This window comes from Balaenoptera ricei, chromosome 4, assembly GCF_028023285.1.
Source record: "Balaenoptera ricei isolate mBalRic1 chromosome 4, mBalRic1.hap2, whole genome shotgun sequence".
NCBI classification, from domain to species: domain Eukaryota; kingdom Metazoa; phylum Chordata; class Mammalia; order Artiodactyla; family Balaenopteridae; genus Balaenoptera; species Balaenoptera ricei.
The window spans coordinates 102078118-102091713 of NC_082642.1; the positions used below are offsets into that span (position 1 = coordinate 102078118).

General features: G+C 38.1%; 3 protein-coding genes across 16 annotated transcripts in view; 2 read left to right on the forward strand and 1 right to left on the reverse strand.

The window, feature by feature from the left end:
- BOC (BOC cell adhesion associated, oncogene regulated) overlaps positions 1–335 on the reverse strand; it is a 265756-nt gene extending 265421 nt beyond the window's left edge. For all 13 annotated transcript variants that reach the window (XM_059921145.1, XM_059921147.1, XM_059921144.1 and 10 more), the window contains exon 1: positions 108–335. The gene's annotated coding sequence lies outside the window, so the exon portion shown is untranslated. The remainder of the gene's footprint in view (positions 1–107) is intronic.
- On the forward strand, positions 121–12542 carry NEPRO (nucleolus and neural progenitor protein). 2 transcript variants are annotated; one of them, XM_059921158.1, is made up of 9 exons: positions 121–303; positions 1932–2086; positions 3977–4056; positions 4442–4573; positions 5048–5125; positions 6311–6672; positions 7007–7068; positions 9282–9541; positions 11365–12542. In XM_059921158.1, the coding sequence occupies exons 1-9, from the start codon at positions 201–203 to the stop codon at positions 11825–11827; spliced, it is 1695 nt and encodes a 564-aa protein (XP_059777141.1). In that variant the 5' UTR covers positions 121–200; the 3' UTR covers positions 11828–12542. The 2 variants fall into 2 exon arrangements, with proteins under 2 accessions (XP_059777141.1, XP_059777142.1); XM_059921159.1 differs by having other exon boundaries at positions 230–303; positions 1988–2086.
- The window catches only part of LOC132364852 (cell surface glycoprotein CD200 receptor 1-like), a 105922-nt gene continuing 99385 nt past the window's right edge, over positions 7060–13596 (forward strand). The window contains exon 1 of the mRNA XM_059921162.1: positions 7060–7068. The gene's annotated coding sequence lies outside the window, so the exon portion shown is untranslated. The remainder of the gene's footprint in view (positions 7069–13596) is intronic.

Genomic DNA, 13596 nt, shown 5'->3' on the forward strand with positions numbered 1-13596 from the left:
CAGGGGCTGGATGACTCTGGGGGTTCTTCAGGTTCACCGTACTTGGTCCACTATTTCGTGAAGGACCCTCCCCTTTCCCCGCCCCCGCCCCACCCCTTGCCCTCTACCTTCCCCGGACGTCGGCTCATCGCCCCTCCTTCGGTCGCTCCACTGGGCCTCGCCCAGGTCCGCCTTTCCCAGTCCCTCTCCTGCCTCCCAAGATGGCTGCGCTGCTGCCGGGCCCGGAACCATGGAACCGCGTGAGGATCCCTAAGGCGGGGAGCCGCAGCGCAGTGACCGTACAGGACCCCGGCGCGGCGCTGGGTGAGTGAGGCGCCCGGCGAGGGGCGCAGGCTTTTCCGGAGGAGGCGTCAGGCAGGCGTACGTGCGTGGGGTGGGGGCGGGACTTCCGGAACCCGCGGGACGCTGCGCAGGGCCGTGGCCAGAAGGGGCCTGGGCTCTGGAGTTTGCTGAGGAGTCTTGCAGGGCATCTGGCATCGCCGTTCCTCGCTGGACCCACCGAGTCTACCGCAGGGCCTGGCTGGGGCGCCGAAGGCCTAAGATCCAGCCCCGCACCGAAATGGGGAAAGAGGGCGGACGCAGCTAGCGTCAGGAAAAATTGCTGCCTGGGGACCCTGCGTTCACTCAGGCCACCAAGTGCCGTGGTTACCCCTCAGTCTTTCTCGACCTCTGCCTCTGAGAGGCTGCGGGTCGTCACTCAAGCACTCTGCACTTAAACCGCAATCTTTCTGGATCCCCCGTTTCTTATCTGTAAAATGGGGTTAGTTTTCCCTATCACCGGGTTGTTGGGAGGATCTAATGATGTCATTTAGGAGAGCGTGGTCTAAAGTGTTCTATCAATGTATGGTGGCATTGCCGTTATTAGGCAGTAGGGCAGTACACGCTGGGCTCAGAAGCCAAATTGCCTGGGTTTGAATCCTGTCTCTTCTCTCTGCTGGAGCTGGGGTGAGGAGTGGGGAATGTCGTTGTTTAACCTTTCTGGGCTTCAGCGCATTTTCAAATGGGGATAAAAATAGTACTTGCCTCACAGCGCTGTTCTGATGAGAGAATTAACATTATAGGTAAAGCATTTGGAACAATGCCTGATACAGTAAACACTCAAATGACAGCTGTTATTATTAAATACTTGTAACTTATCTAATCATCACATCCCCCTCCCCATCCATCCATCCTGCTCAGTTTACAGATTAATCTTACCCCTTCCTCTATTCAAAGATTCTTTAACAGGATTCTGTTAGGCGTGGAAATTCACCAAGTCTCTCCCCACCCCAAAGGCAGCCCATTCTGGCCTCAAATAGTTCGTATAGTAAGAAAGTTCTCCACGTTGTGTGTAAGTCTTCCTTTGTGTTACTGCCACTTAGGATGCTACTGCTACCCTTAGAGCCATAGAGAACATATTTACTCCATCCTCTATTCACAGCTTTTTCAGACTAGGAGGCTGTGACCTTGTTTTACTAAATAAGCACCCCGTGTTCAGTCAGACATTCATTATGTAATATAATTTCCAGTTGTTATAGTGATTTCTCTTCTGAATATATTCTTAAAGTGGTAGAGAACTATACAACATGTCCCACCTTTAAGGTACTTGAAGTGTTAAGTGTACACCAAATGACTGGCTGCAGAGTATTCGTATGAAAGATTATTAAAATCATGATAAAATGTTGTGTAAAGATGTACATTCTACTTTAACACATGTTCTCTTAATGATTTCCTGGACTTGATATCATCTGTCACTGTAAGATCACTTCCTTCCTGTGTCACTTATCACATACTTGGAAACATTAATTATGTTCTTACAGGTGAGGCTGATTATGTTAATTTGTTCTTGATTTCCTTAAACATAAGGAAAGATGCTTCTTTCAGTGTATTTTTTATGGAATATACTTAATGTAGAAATGCATATTAAGTCTTACGAAACACCTCTGCTTTAGACCTTTGCATTGCAGCTGTAATTAAAGAATGCTGTCTCGTTACATTGTCACTGAAGAGCCAAATCTTAGATGCAGAAACAGATGTATTATGTGCAGTCCTTTACAGCAATCACAACAGAATGGGCCGCCACAAGCCCCATTTGGCCCTCAAACAGGTAAGGAGGGAGCCCTGTGTTTAATACTCAACATGTTTACTTGATGAAGATGGAGATCACACTGCCATTTAGTATTTTGTAACTTAATCGCAGTAACTTACTTGTGATTTATAGGTCATCTTGCAATTGCATGTGGGCTTTTTTTTTTTTTTCCCCTGAAAGCATTTCAAAAAAGTTTATTTAAAAAGGAACTATGTTGGATTCTTTCCCAGTCTTGTTTCTGGTAGGTAGGTAATTTTTTGTTTTTATGGTTATTTTTTATTTATTTATTTTTCTTATTATAGGTAGGTAATTTTTATGAAAAATTTTCTTCATTATATGCAATCTATAATAAAGTACCATGCCTTTGCCTAGTTTAAAGATTGAGTAATTTGATCAAGACAGAGTTTTGGATTAAGAAACAATTTTCCTGACCATAATCAAAATTCCCAAATCATAAAAAGAACAAAGTTGCGGTCTATTTATTGTGGGGTATATAATCTAATCGGTAATATATTTAATGAGTATATAACAAGTTGTGTAAAGTGGTTTTGTGTAACTTTTGGAGTTTAAGACAAAATTGGGCCCTCCAGCTCAGGGACTACACCACAGAGTAGAGCCTCCTAACCTGAGTTCCTTATGTGTCCATTTGTTCATTCATTTTATTAATTCTCCAAGTATTTTTGAAACTTTCTATGTGCCAGGCACTGTGCTTCGTGCTAGGTGTACAGGGTGAAAAAGACAGACATAGTCTCTAACCTTACAGATTCATGCTCTCTGGTTAGTTTTCCACTCCCATTACTTAAGGCAAAAAAGATGAAGATTTTTTCAGCAAAGAAAGATTTGGGATCATGGTCTTTCTTAAGTTTTCTTCTCTGGGGCAGCTTTTATCTCCTTCTGAGTCTTTAACGCCAAAACCAAACTTACCATCTCAGATTGAACATACGTATTTCTCCTCCCGGCTTCCAAGTTGCGAATAATTATCCAGTCAGAAAAATTTGGTGTTCTGTTTTCTCTGCTGCTTTCTTTTACGTAGCTCTCCTATCCGGCCAACCGATCAGTCAAAACTTTCTCTGCATCTAGTCCCTTTTTAGTTCTGGCTGCCATTTCTTTTTTCAGACCTTGTCAATTTTTAGTTGTCTTGCAATTCTGACTGATCTTTCATCTTCCAGTCTTTCCTCCACTCTGGCATATTCATGTGTACCAAAGCCAGGTTAATCACCCTAAAACACAGCTTTAATTTTTAATGTTTCTCCATTGTCTCCTGAATAAAGAGGAAGCCTCTTAGGTTAACTTACAAGATCCCCCGTGATCTGGCCTCTTCAGTTTTCCTTAACTCAGGCTTCTCTCTGGTCTTCATCTTCATATATTTTGTATTTCAGACAGCCTGAACTGTTCTGAGTTCTCCTACTCACCACATTCGTTCCCTCCTCTGAGCCTTTGCTCACCTGGTCCTGTATGTTTACAATGCCCAATCCCTCTATCACTTGATCCCTTATGTCTGTGGCACTTACAGACTGTTGAAATTTAGTACTTAATAATTTACTATCTTGTTTTAATAGTTTCACTATTAGAAATCATGTTGCTTCAGAAAAATATAACCTTGAGAATAATCTTATACTTAACCTTGGTCCCCTTTATAGCATCAAGCACGTCCTGGCATGTAGTACAATAAATTCTTAGTCATAACCTGATTTGAGAAATTTATTTGGCTGGATAAATTTCAAATTTTTAACCAGAAGCAATTGCTTTGGGCTATGGGTTTCTTTACCCTTAAAAAAAGGTATTCTTTGGTATTGAGTGTATTTCCATACTTTGAAATTTTGTATTTCTTTGTTTTCCTGGTCACATCAGTGGCTTTGTCTGTGTCACACATAAACATGTGAATTTGAGCTGCTCTTCCCCTTTCAGGTTGAACAATGTTTAAAACGCTTGAAAAACATGAATTTGGAAGGTTCAATTCAAGATCTCTCTGAGTCATTTTCTTCTAAGTAAGTGGTCCAGTTGCTCTGTAATGGGCTTTTTGGTGGGCTGGGCATGGGAACCCAGTGTCTTGCTGTGACCTTGCTTTAGACTTTCTTCACTTATTGTTAGAATATAAACAATTATACCTTAGCTGTACAAATTTGTTTCAACAAAGGGCCCCTGGTATTTTGTGGTAATCTCCCTCTGTCGGCCAGTGGGAGGGAATAGTGTGACACTGAAATCTGGGTCATGGTAGATTATTTTGAAACATAAGTGTCAGTCAACTTCAGTGAGTCATTATTAAACATAACTACCTCAAATTGAGCTTAAAGCAAGTCTGCACTTGAAAATTGCTATATAAGTGCTTTATATTTAAGAATGAAAGTAATGTGCTTCTCTATTTTTGCCAAGTGAAAATCAGCCTGTAAATACCAAAGCGTGTGTCATCCCTAGCCAACCAGTGGTGGAACTGGTGTTGATGAAGATTTTGGGAGCCTGCAAGTTGCTACTTCGCTTGTTGGACTGTTGCTGCAAGACATTTCTGTATCCTTGAATCAACTAAAGTACCTTCTTCTGAATTGGAATTGTTGGGATATATTTAATAGTATTTCTGTTTGAAAGCTAGGGAGTCTGTAGGAGTTATAAATTATGGGAATTCTTAAAATTTTGCTCTTTGGCTTCCTTTTCCTGGGATTTGCCTGATATAGCCATTGCCAGAGACTTCTGTCTCTACCTAGTATGTATTATCCTAAGGGCATTGACTGTTAGAAATTCTTAATCTTAGAAACTAAATTTATTAATGAAACCTCTAGCAGAGTGTGTATTACTTTATTTTTCCTCTAGCAGAGTGTATATTACTTTATTTTTAAGCTTCCATGACTTAAATAGAACATGTTTTAAGGTTTTAGTTCCTTCAAGAAAATTCTTTCTACTTCCAGTCTGTTTTTTTCATAAATGTAACTTAAAAAAACCTAAATTCCTTTGATTCTGTTTTCCAACTTTAACTTGATTCTCCAGCTTGACTGTGAAACATCTAGGTTTGCAAGAATTCATTATTTTAAACCTTGTGATGGTTGGGCTGGTGAGCAGGTTATGGTATGTATGTATGTACCTTTGAAATCCTTCATTTCTCTAACTCAGACTAAGTTTCTCATTAGTAGTTTTCATATTTGCTTTCCCATGGGATGCTGAAGGTGCAGGAATTCTGTTTCTTCATTTGATCAGAGTTTATTTGGGGTAGATTGGGAAGCTAAGTGTTGATGGTTATGTCAAAGGATTAGGCTTTGAATCTGAATCCATGAGATCACCTCAACACTAAACAACTAGGCAAATGAATTCCTAGGATTAGCAGCTGGAATTAAAAAAAAAAAAAAAGGTTCCTCTAATCATTCAGCAGCTGGGCCATTTAAAATGAAGGTGTTCCTGAGCAGTCTGTATCATTTGTTTCTGCCATTAGGTTTCTAATTTTTAATGGCAATGACCTTCCTTATGTTTTCTAGATTCCTTTCTTCCACCTGAACCACCACTGCTTTTTGAGCCATAGTTAGTTGATGGAAAGAACACTGATAATACTAGTTGCAAACCAAAGAGCCCTTCCCTTGCAGCTCACAATATATATTATGAAACTTATTTGATGGATAATTGGATTCAAAATCTGCCCATATTTATAAGGAGACCTATTTTTGGCCATTTTAAACAATTGGGGTGATTAGGTCTAATTTGAACGAAAACCAAAAAAAAGAGAGAGAAAATTCTCTCTAAACCTTGCTTTGATATCTTAACCTGGATATCTCAAGTACTATTTCCAATCATCTTAGTTTTTATTCTGCTTGTTTTTAGCACTAACAGTGTTAGAATTACTAATATTATTTTAAAATGTCAAACCTTCATTATTCCTATAATGAAAATAGCTTTGATTTTTGCTGATTATAATAATACATGGTTATTTTAAGAAACTTTAAAAAATAGAAAAAATGCAAAGAACCTGAAATTTGCCTAAAATCTCATCGTCGAGATAAAACCACACTTAAGATTTTGAGGCACATCTTTTGAGATATCTCTCCATGTAGTACTTTATTTGGTTTTATATAGCATTTTGTACTTGCATTTTTCTGTTTAGGCTGGACTAATCTAGCTCTTTGCAAGTATCCGCTTTAGCGTTTTTTTTTATCTATAGTGGCAGATTGACAGGCATTATTTTCAGCTTTGACTCTCTTATTATTATATAATCTGCAAATGATAATTACTAGCTAATTCATGAGATCCTACTTCTTTCTCTAGGGTTCTCTATAAAGATGTTTTAAAAAGGCTGGTTTCTTTATATGAGCCATTGTTTGGATTACTTCAAGAGGTCTCCAGGATTCAACCATTGCCTTACTTCAAAGGTTTTACCTTTCCTTCTGATATTGCTGAATTTTTAGGAGAGCCCTACTTTGAAATCTTTAAGAAAAAAATGCCTACAGCTTTTGCAGCTAAAGGAGTAACTAAACTGCTAAATAAACTATTTTTAACAAAAGAGCAATCACAGAGGTCCAGTGAAGAACCATTACTTGGAATTTCCAAAAAAGCTAAACAAATGAAGATCAATATTCAGAATAATGTGGATCTTGGACAGCCAGTAAAGAATAAGAAAATCTTAAAAGGTAATTTGCTTTGATATGGCACATACTCTAAAAAAACAAACAAACAAAAAAACTTTTGAAATTACAATGTAGTCATGCATTGTGTAGGAAGAAATTCAGCATCTTTCTTAATTTTAACTCTGGTTATTCTTAGAGAGGTATGGTAATACCTGTGTTTTCTCAGCTTGAGCATATAAAGTTGTTTCTGTTGTTGCTTCATAGTTCTTTGCTTGCTTAATTCCCTTTGTTTCTCTTGTAGTAATTTGGCAAGAAATGTAGTCATGCACTTAAGAATTTGTTGATTTGAAAATAGTATGCCTAAGTTTTTGTATCTGTGATCTTTCCATCTTCACAGAAAAGTCATCAGAATTTGACGTGAGGGCTTTCTGCAAACAGCTGAAACACAAAGCTATTCAGGTTTGTCTGGCTTATTTTAATATAGCTTATGATTTCTGCTAATTTGTAGAGTAGATGCCACTTACCAGTGGCACAGACTGAATCTTCTGTTTTTATCCCCAGCTCTAAGAGTAGTGCCATCTTAGTTCTCAGTGTGTTTCTGAATGAATAGAGGCATTCCCAAGGGATTTGAGTGCATCTAGTTAATTCAGTTAATACAATGCCTTCAGAAACATTTTACTAAGAGTTTTGCTAGAATTTTAAAGTGATCCTAGGCTCCATCATAGGAGTGGATTGTACTGCAGCTTAAGAGTATGGGCTTTACAGTCAGACAGAAGTGGTTTGAGTCCTGGCTTTGGTTTGTACTAGCTCTGTGACTTATGTAAGTTTCTTGGCCTGTCCATACCTCTGTTTCTAATAACAGTATGTACCTCATAGGGTTGTGCCAGTTTTAGTTCATGTAAAGTGTTCAGCACAGAGTCTAAAGTGTGGTAAGCATTTAACTGGTGTTAGATATTGTTAGCTACTTTCATCGTCATTATCGTCATCCTCATCCTTTGTCATGAGGCTTCTATTTCTTTCTTCCTGTCAGCGTTCGAGCTTTAACATGATTCCTCTCCTTGGCCAGTGTCTGCTAATTCTGTTTGTTCTGGACCTCACATGGATAAGTACATCAGTGTCATCCTCTTTCATCAGTAACTTCTTGACTTCTTTTACCCTTTCTCTTTTCAAAATTGCTTTCTTCTGGGTTCCTTCATGGGTTATTTCTTCCATTCGATTCAAGAATTCTTAATCATTTCTAATGAGTCAGTACTTTCTTGAAGGCTTACAAGGATTCCAGTTTGCATTTATATTTTGTCCGATTCACAAGTTCCAGAGGAAGATATCATCATCGTCATACTTACATTGCATTTACTCTTTGCCAGGCATTGTTCAAAACACTTTATATGTGTTAACTCATATAATCCTTGCAAAAGCCCTGTGAGGTAGGTGCTATTATTACTGTTTCCATATTTCAGATGAGAAAATTAAGGCACAGAAAGGACAGGAAATTTGCGCAGGCCACACAGCAGATATGGGGCAGAACTGGGATTTGAATGCAGGCAGTTTGGTTTCATAGTCTTTGTCCTTTATCGTTACACCAGTCCTCCAAATAGTTTCGTCAGCTCTCTCTTAATAACTATGGCTCTCTGTGACTCTTGAAACTTTCTGCAGTCCGTCCACCTGTTCCTAGGTGAGCTGCTTCCAGCATCCCTCTTATTCATGACCAATGACTACCATATTTTTAGCGTTTAGCACCAATATGCTTAGCTTGCTTTTAGGTCAAACTTTTATGGATCACCAACACAAAGTATTGATAGGTCTCTGCTTTCATATTTTCTACTGCTTTATGTTCTTGAGAGTGAGAAATTTGGAAGAAGGTAAGTTTTGAACAGAGGATGGAAGCAGACCTAGTAGGTGGCATATTTCAATAAACAGTAAAAGTTGATAAAATTCAAACTTGACTTGATATAGAAAGATGAGGTTGAAGAGACCAAAGGTGCCACATCAAAAGATGGTTGAACTGGAGTTGGAAATGTTGCTCAGTTAAGCATTTTTAACATACATTCAGCAATCATCCCCATTTTCACATGTTTTCAATAACATTTATGACCCATCATTGAGGAGGGTGACTCAGCATATAGAAATAAATGAAAAACAAGTTGTGGTAGTCCAGTATTAGAGGAAGAGGGCTCTTCAGTGGTTTTTTTTCCCACTAGATAGGCTTTCACCATAATCATGTGGAGTTTTATTCATATGTATAGGTTAAATAAATAGATATGTATGCAAATATTTATATTGTTACCTGTGTACAGCTGAATTCAGCTATAGATGGGATCTGTTGTAGCACAGAGGGGAAAAAATCTTGTGTTTGGAGCAGTGAATAAAAACATTTTTAAGAAAAAGGAAGGGAATTCCCTGGCCGTCCAGTGGTTAGGACTCTGCGCTTCCACTGCAGGGGGCACGAGTTCAATCCCCGGTTGGGGAACTAAGATCCCACAAGCCGAGCAGCATGGCAAAAAAAAAAAAAAACAAGAAGAAGAAAGGAAAGCATAGTGAGCTGAAAAAACTTTTTTTCCTTCTTTTAAAAAGACATATTTTCAAACTTTTATAGTCTGTGAGTCAACTTCTCTCTGTTGTTATATAAGTCAGTAACAAATCCAATATATTTTTCTCATCGTTCCATATTTCAGGAGAACAGTTTTGAGTTTAAATGTTCTCAATCCAGACTAAAGGCAACCAAACGTTCTTCTCGGAAAGCAATAGGAACTCCCTGTGTAAAAAGTCTTGTGCAAAGATTCCGAGAAACTGAGACTTTTGTACAACTTTCTGAAGAGATCCAAATGGCAATTCTGTGGTGTAGGAGCAAAAAACTCAAGGCTCAGACCACCTTTCTGGGTAATAAACTTCTTAAAAGTAACCGGCTTAAACATGTGGAAGCTCAAGGCTATAGGTAGGTACATTACAAAAATTATATTTCTTTACTTTTTCTATTATCATATAGGGCAAAAGTATATATATTCAAGTTAGCCTTTTTAATGTCCAGTAGTGTAAAATTGAGATCTACTCAAAGTGCAGTTTTGTTAAACCTGTTACAGTACAGTACTATATAGTCGATTGTGTTAGTTGGGTACCTAGGCTAACTTTGTTGGACTGATGAACAAATTGGACTTAAGAACGTGCTCTCGGAATGGAACTCGTTTGTATGTAGGGGACTTACTGTATCTATTCAGGGCTTTATAATGGTTCCCGTGGGTGAATCACAGTCTAAAATTTGTTAAATTTTCTTTAAAAATTTATGGAAAAGATATTCCTATTTTAGTAAAAAATATGATATATATTGAAGGTTTTATATCAAGTTTTCATTAAAAGCTGTTGGGGAAGTTAAGGGTTTTTACATTATATTCTAGAGTAGAAACTCAGCCTAAGATGGAGGTGTTCTGTTCAAGACTGCATGTACCGCGATGAAGAGTGGCCCCCGCTTGCCACAACTAGAGAAAGCCCTCGCACAGAAACGAAGACCCAACACAGCCAAAAATAAATAAATAAATAAATTTATAAAAAAAAAAAAAAAAAAGACTGCATGTAAAGTCAGAGGTAGATGAGGCAGAGATGATAATTAAAAGTTAATGCAGAGGGTAAGAAACTGGTAGTTATTTGATTAGACCATTATTTTGCACCCCACAAAAATATAGTGTTCTTTCATTCTGCCCTGTTTTGCTGTTTCAGTAATATATTTGTAGTACATTTGAAGTTTATTTAATGTCCACAATAACTCTGTGAGGTAGGTAGTATTATTCATATTATATAGAAGAGGAAATAGAGGATTTTACTCAGGGTATTAGAGCTGGAGATCTAGAACTCAGTGCAGATCCTCTGATCCTTCTGTTTTCATTCTTCCTATTTCCACTTCAATTGGGAAGTACACCTACCCTCTCCTCAATTAAAGATTACTGCTTATGGTAAGACAAAATGGTTTGGAAACAGAGATCATGAATTAGTACATTAAAATGGGCTTCCTCAAAGTTCTATATTTGTTTAAAAAGGAAGAGGGTAGGGTAGGAGGTACAGGCTCATGCTAATCTTTTGCAGTCTATCACAAACAGGCAGTTAGCAGGGTACTGATGTACCTTGTGGCAGTGTACCCTATTCAAAAGCAAAACACCTAAAATAACTGGCCATTTGAGTTCCAAATTCCCAAATTTGAAGATGATGTATGAATCACAATTAGGGTAGCTCAAGGCTGTCATTATGTCTATGCCAGGAGCCCTGTTTTCTCATTTTACATAAACTCCCTCTTCACTTTTAGTCCTTTTTCTTTGTTCATTTCCTGCTGTAATATGAAGCTGTTAATCCAGAAGTGGGTTGATGCATCCTAGCAATTTTTCTATTTGTGATTCATCTTTTCCCCAGTTCCATTCCTATTATATTATGAACAGATTAGCAATTATCGGGGAAGAGCTCTGGCACTAAAATATGGAGGTATCTCACCATTCAGTTACCTTGCTGCTTGTAGGAGCTACTTTACTTTGGAAACATAATGGGGACACATTTGCTCACAATCTAAATCAGAGGGAAGTTGTGCTCTGAAAACACAGACTTGGGTTGAAGCTCCTATTTCCTTATTTTTCCTTATAATTCTGGAGTTGTACACAGGCATAGGACTTATAAATTATATATTTTTCAATTGGAAGTTGGTAAAAAGGAGACAAAAGTTTCTGAGAATGTTTTTCTGCATCTTAACAATCTCCAATTTTTCCTCTCTCTGTCTTAAAGTTTGCCAAAGAAACTAGAGTGCATAAAAACATCAATTTGCAACTGCCTTCTTCATGGCTCAGGTAGCAAAACTTTGAAGGATCATCTGAGACAAAGAAGATCACAGAATAAATTTTCATTGAAACGAAGGAAACCACAGAGAAAGTTGCAGTCGACTCTTTTAAAGGAAACCCAGCAGCCCCCTCAAGGGACTCAGAGTGCTACCGATATCATTAAAGGGAGACTCTCACACCCTACAGTTCATACACCTGATCTCTACCCTAACAATAAGCAAGTGTTGAGTAGAAGAGTTTCAAGTCCTGTCATACAAACTAAGGAGAAACAAATTCATGAAAATCTTATAGAAAGCAATGAAAATGAAACTGATTCTTGGACAACGATGCAAATAAATAAACATAATACATCAGGAATCACTAAGGGGACAGACGACATTGATGATATTTTTGCTTTAATGGGAGTTTAGATGCTCATATGTGAGACTTTTAACTGGTTAACCAACTGCTCCAGTGTTCTAAGTAGAACAGCTGAGATCTGGAAGTACCATTTGGACTCAGAGGAGCTGCTTAAGTGCAACATTGTAGAGCAGTTCATTTTAGTTCAGTAAACACTTGTCATAGCTTTGTGTCATTTAACTGACAAATATTTGACTAACAGTCAATTTTTGACTTAATTAGGACCTGAATAATTAGGTTTGCAAAACCTACACTGTGCCTTAGGTAAATGGGGAGCAGGGGTGGGGAGTAGCAAGGAATCACCAAAAAGGTCACTTTAGCCTTCATGGCTCCATTGTAGGTAAGTGCTCTTCTGAACACCAAGGTTTGTAGCTTTTAACAGTTGTGCCGTTTTCTGTATGTTAGAATTATCATCGAGGTTTTGCCACTATTACCAGGGAGTGGTCACAACCATTATTTCACTTCATTTGTTAACCTTACCGCATAGGAGGGCATATTAAAATGCTTTTGGAGTTCTACAAAGTTTGTGGGGGCTTTTGTTTATTTATTTATTTGGGTGCTAGCGACTGAGTACAAATAAAATTTTTTCCAAAAAGGATGTAAAATGACTTATGGTTATACACAAAGTAGAAGTAGGTGAGAAAGTTAGATGAAAAGATAAAGCTAAGGAGACACAAAATCAACCAACCCAATGAGGCTAAAAATAAATTCATAATTTGGTGCTGATGTTGTCATCTGATTATTTGTATGTTGCTCATACAATTGCTCTGAGAAGGTAAATCTTACATATTTTCAAATAATGATGTGAAGTTTGAGGTATCTTTCAAATGTTCTAGTTTTCTAGAATTAGGTTAATAAGCTATTTGTTCAGCACGTTGTAGGCTTAAGTTTTCTGTTTATATACAGTAATTTATAGAAAAATGAAACAGTGCCCTAGTATATACTGCATCCTTCCTTTCCTCAGCCATCCTATCATTTTTTAGCATCCTTTTTGTTCTTTATCTGGCCTTGTTCTTTCCTCATCTGCTTTCTGTATGTTTTCCCACTTAACCTACAATACTGTATCAGAGGTTCTCAAACTGTAGGATGTTTTGGGAATCACTTGGTGGGTTGTTTAAAAATGCAGGTCCCTTCCAAAGAGATCGATAAATATGGGTAGGTGATAGGACCAGAAGCCTGCATTTTTATTAAGGGGCTCAGGTGATTTTGATGCAAGTATCCCGAAATGCAAAGTTAGATAAATGCTGGTTTAGCTTCCTTTTCTGAAGCCTTGCTAAATATCCTATTTAATTCAGAGTTCTTAATCAATCTCTAGCCACTTTTTATTGTTTATATTTCTCCTGGTTTCCTACCAGGTGGTAGAGCTACTTAGTGCTTTAAAACATGGACAATACCAAGGAAGTCTCATTCATGACAAGTCTAGAAATAGCCACCAGCTTCTAAGATTTAAGGTCCGGTCTTGCATCTACTTTATTTGCATATGCCTCCACTAGTTGTGTGGAGCTAGTAGGTTTCCCTGGGCTTAGGTCCCTCCATCTGAAGTGGCATTATTGTCCAAGAATCATAAACTTTTACAGCTGTAAGAGGCTTTGGAGATCATCCTTCACTGGAAAAAACAGAGTGGTTCAGTGAATTGTCTAAGGTAAAACTGGATTAGACCATAAGCCTAGCATTTTTTTTCTACTTCATTAATGTTCCTTTGGAGTATGTTTCTTTATCTCCTCCTTATCCCATCTGCCCCTTAAAATTCTGGGAAAAATGTAAAGAGCTTCATGTGTCC

Coding starts and splice junctions, on each gene's coding strand:
- NEPRO (XM_059921158.1), top strand. CDS start 201: ATGGCTGCGCTGCTGCCGGGCCCGGAACCATGGAACCGCGTGAGGATC. Junction 2,087..3,976: donor CCCATTTGGCCCTCAAACAG/GTAAGGAGGGAG, acceptor TTCCCCTTTCAG/GTTGAACAATGTTTAAAACG. Junction 6,673..7,006: donor GAATAAGAAAATCTTAAAAG/GTAATTTGCTTT, acceptor CCATCTTCACAG/AAAAGTCATCAGAATTTGAC.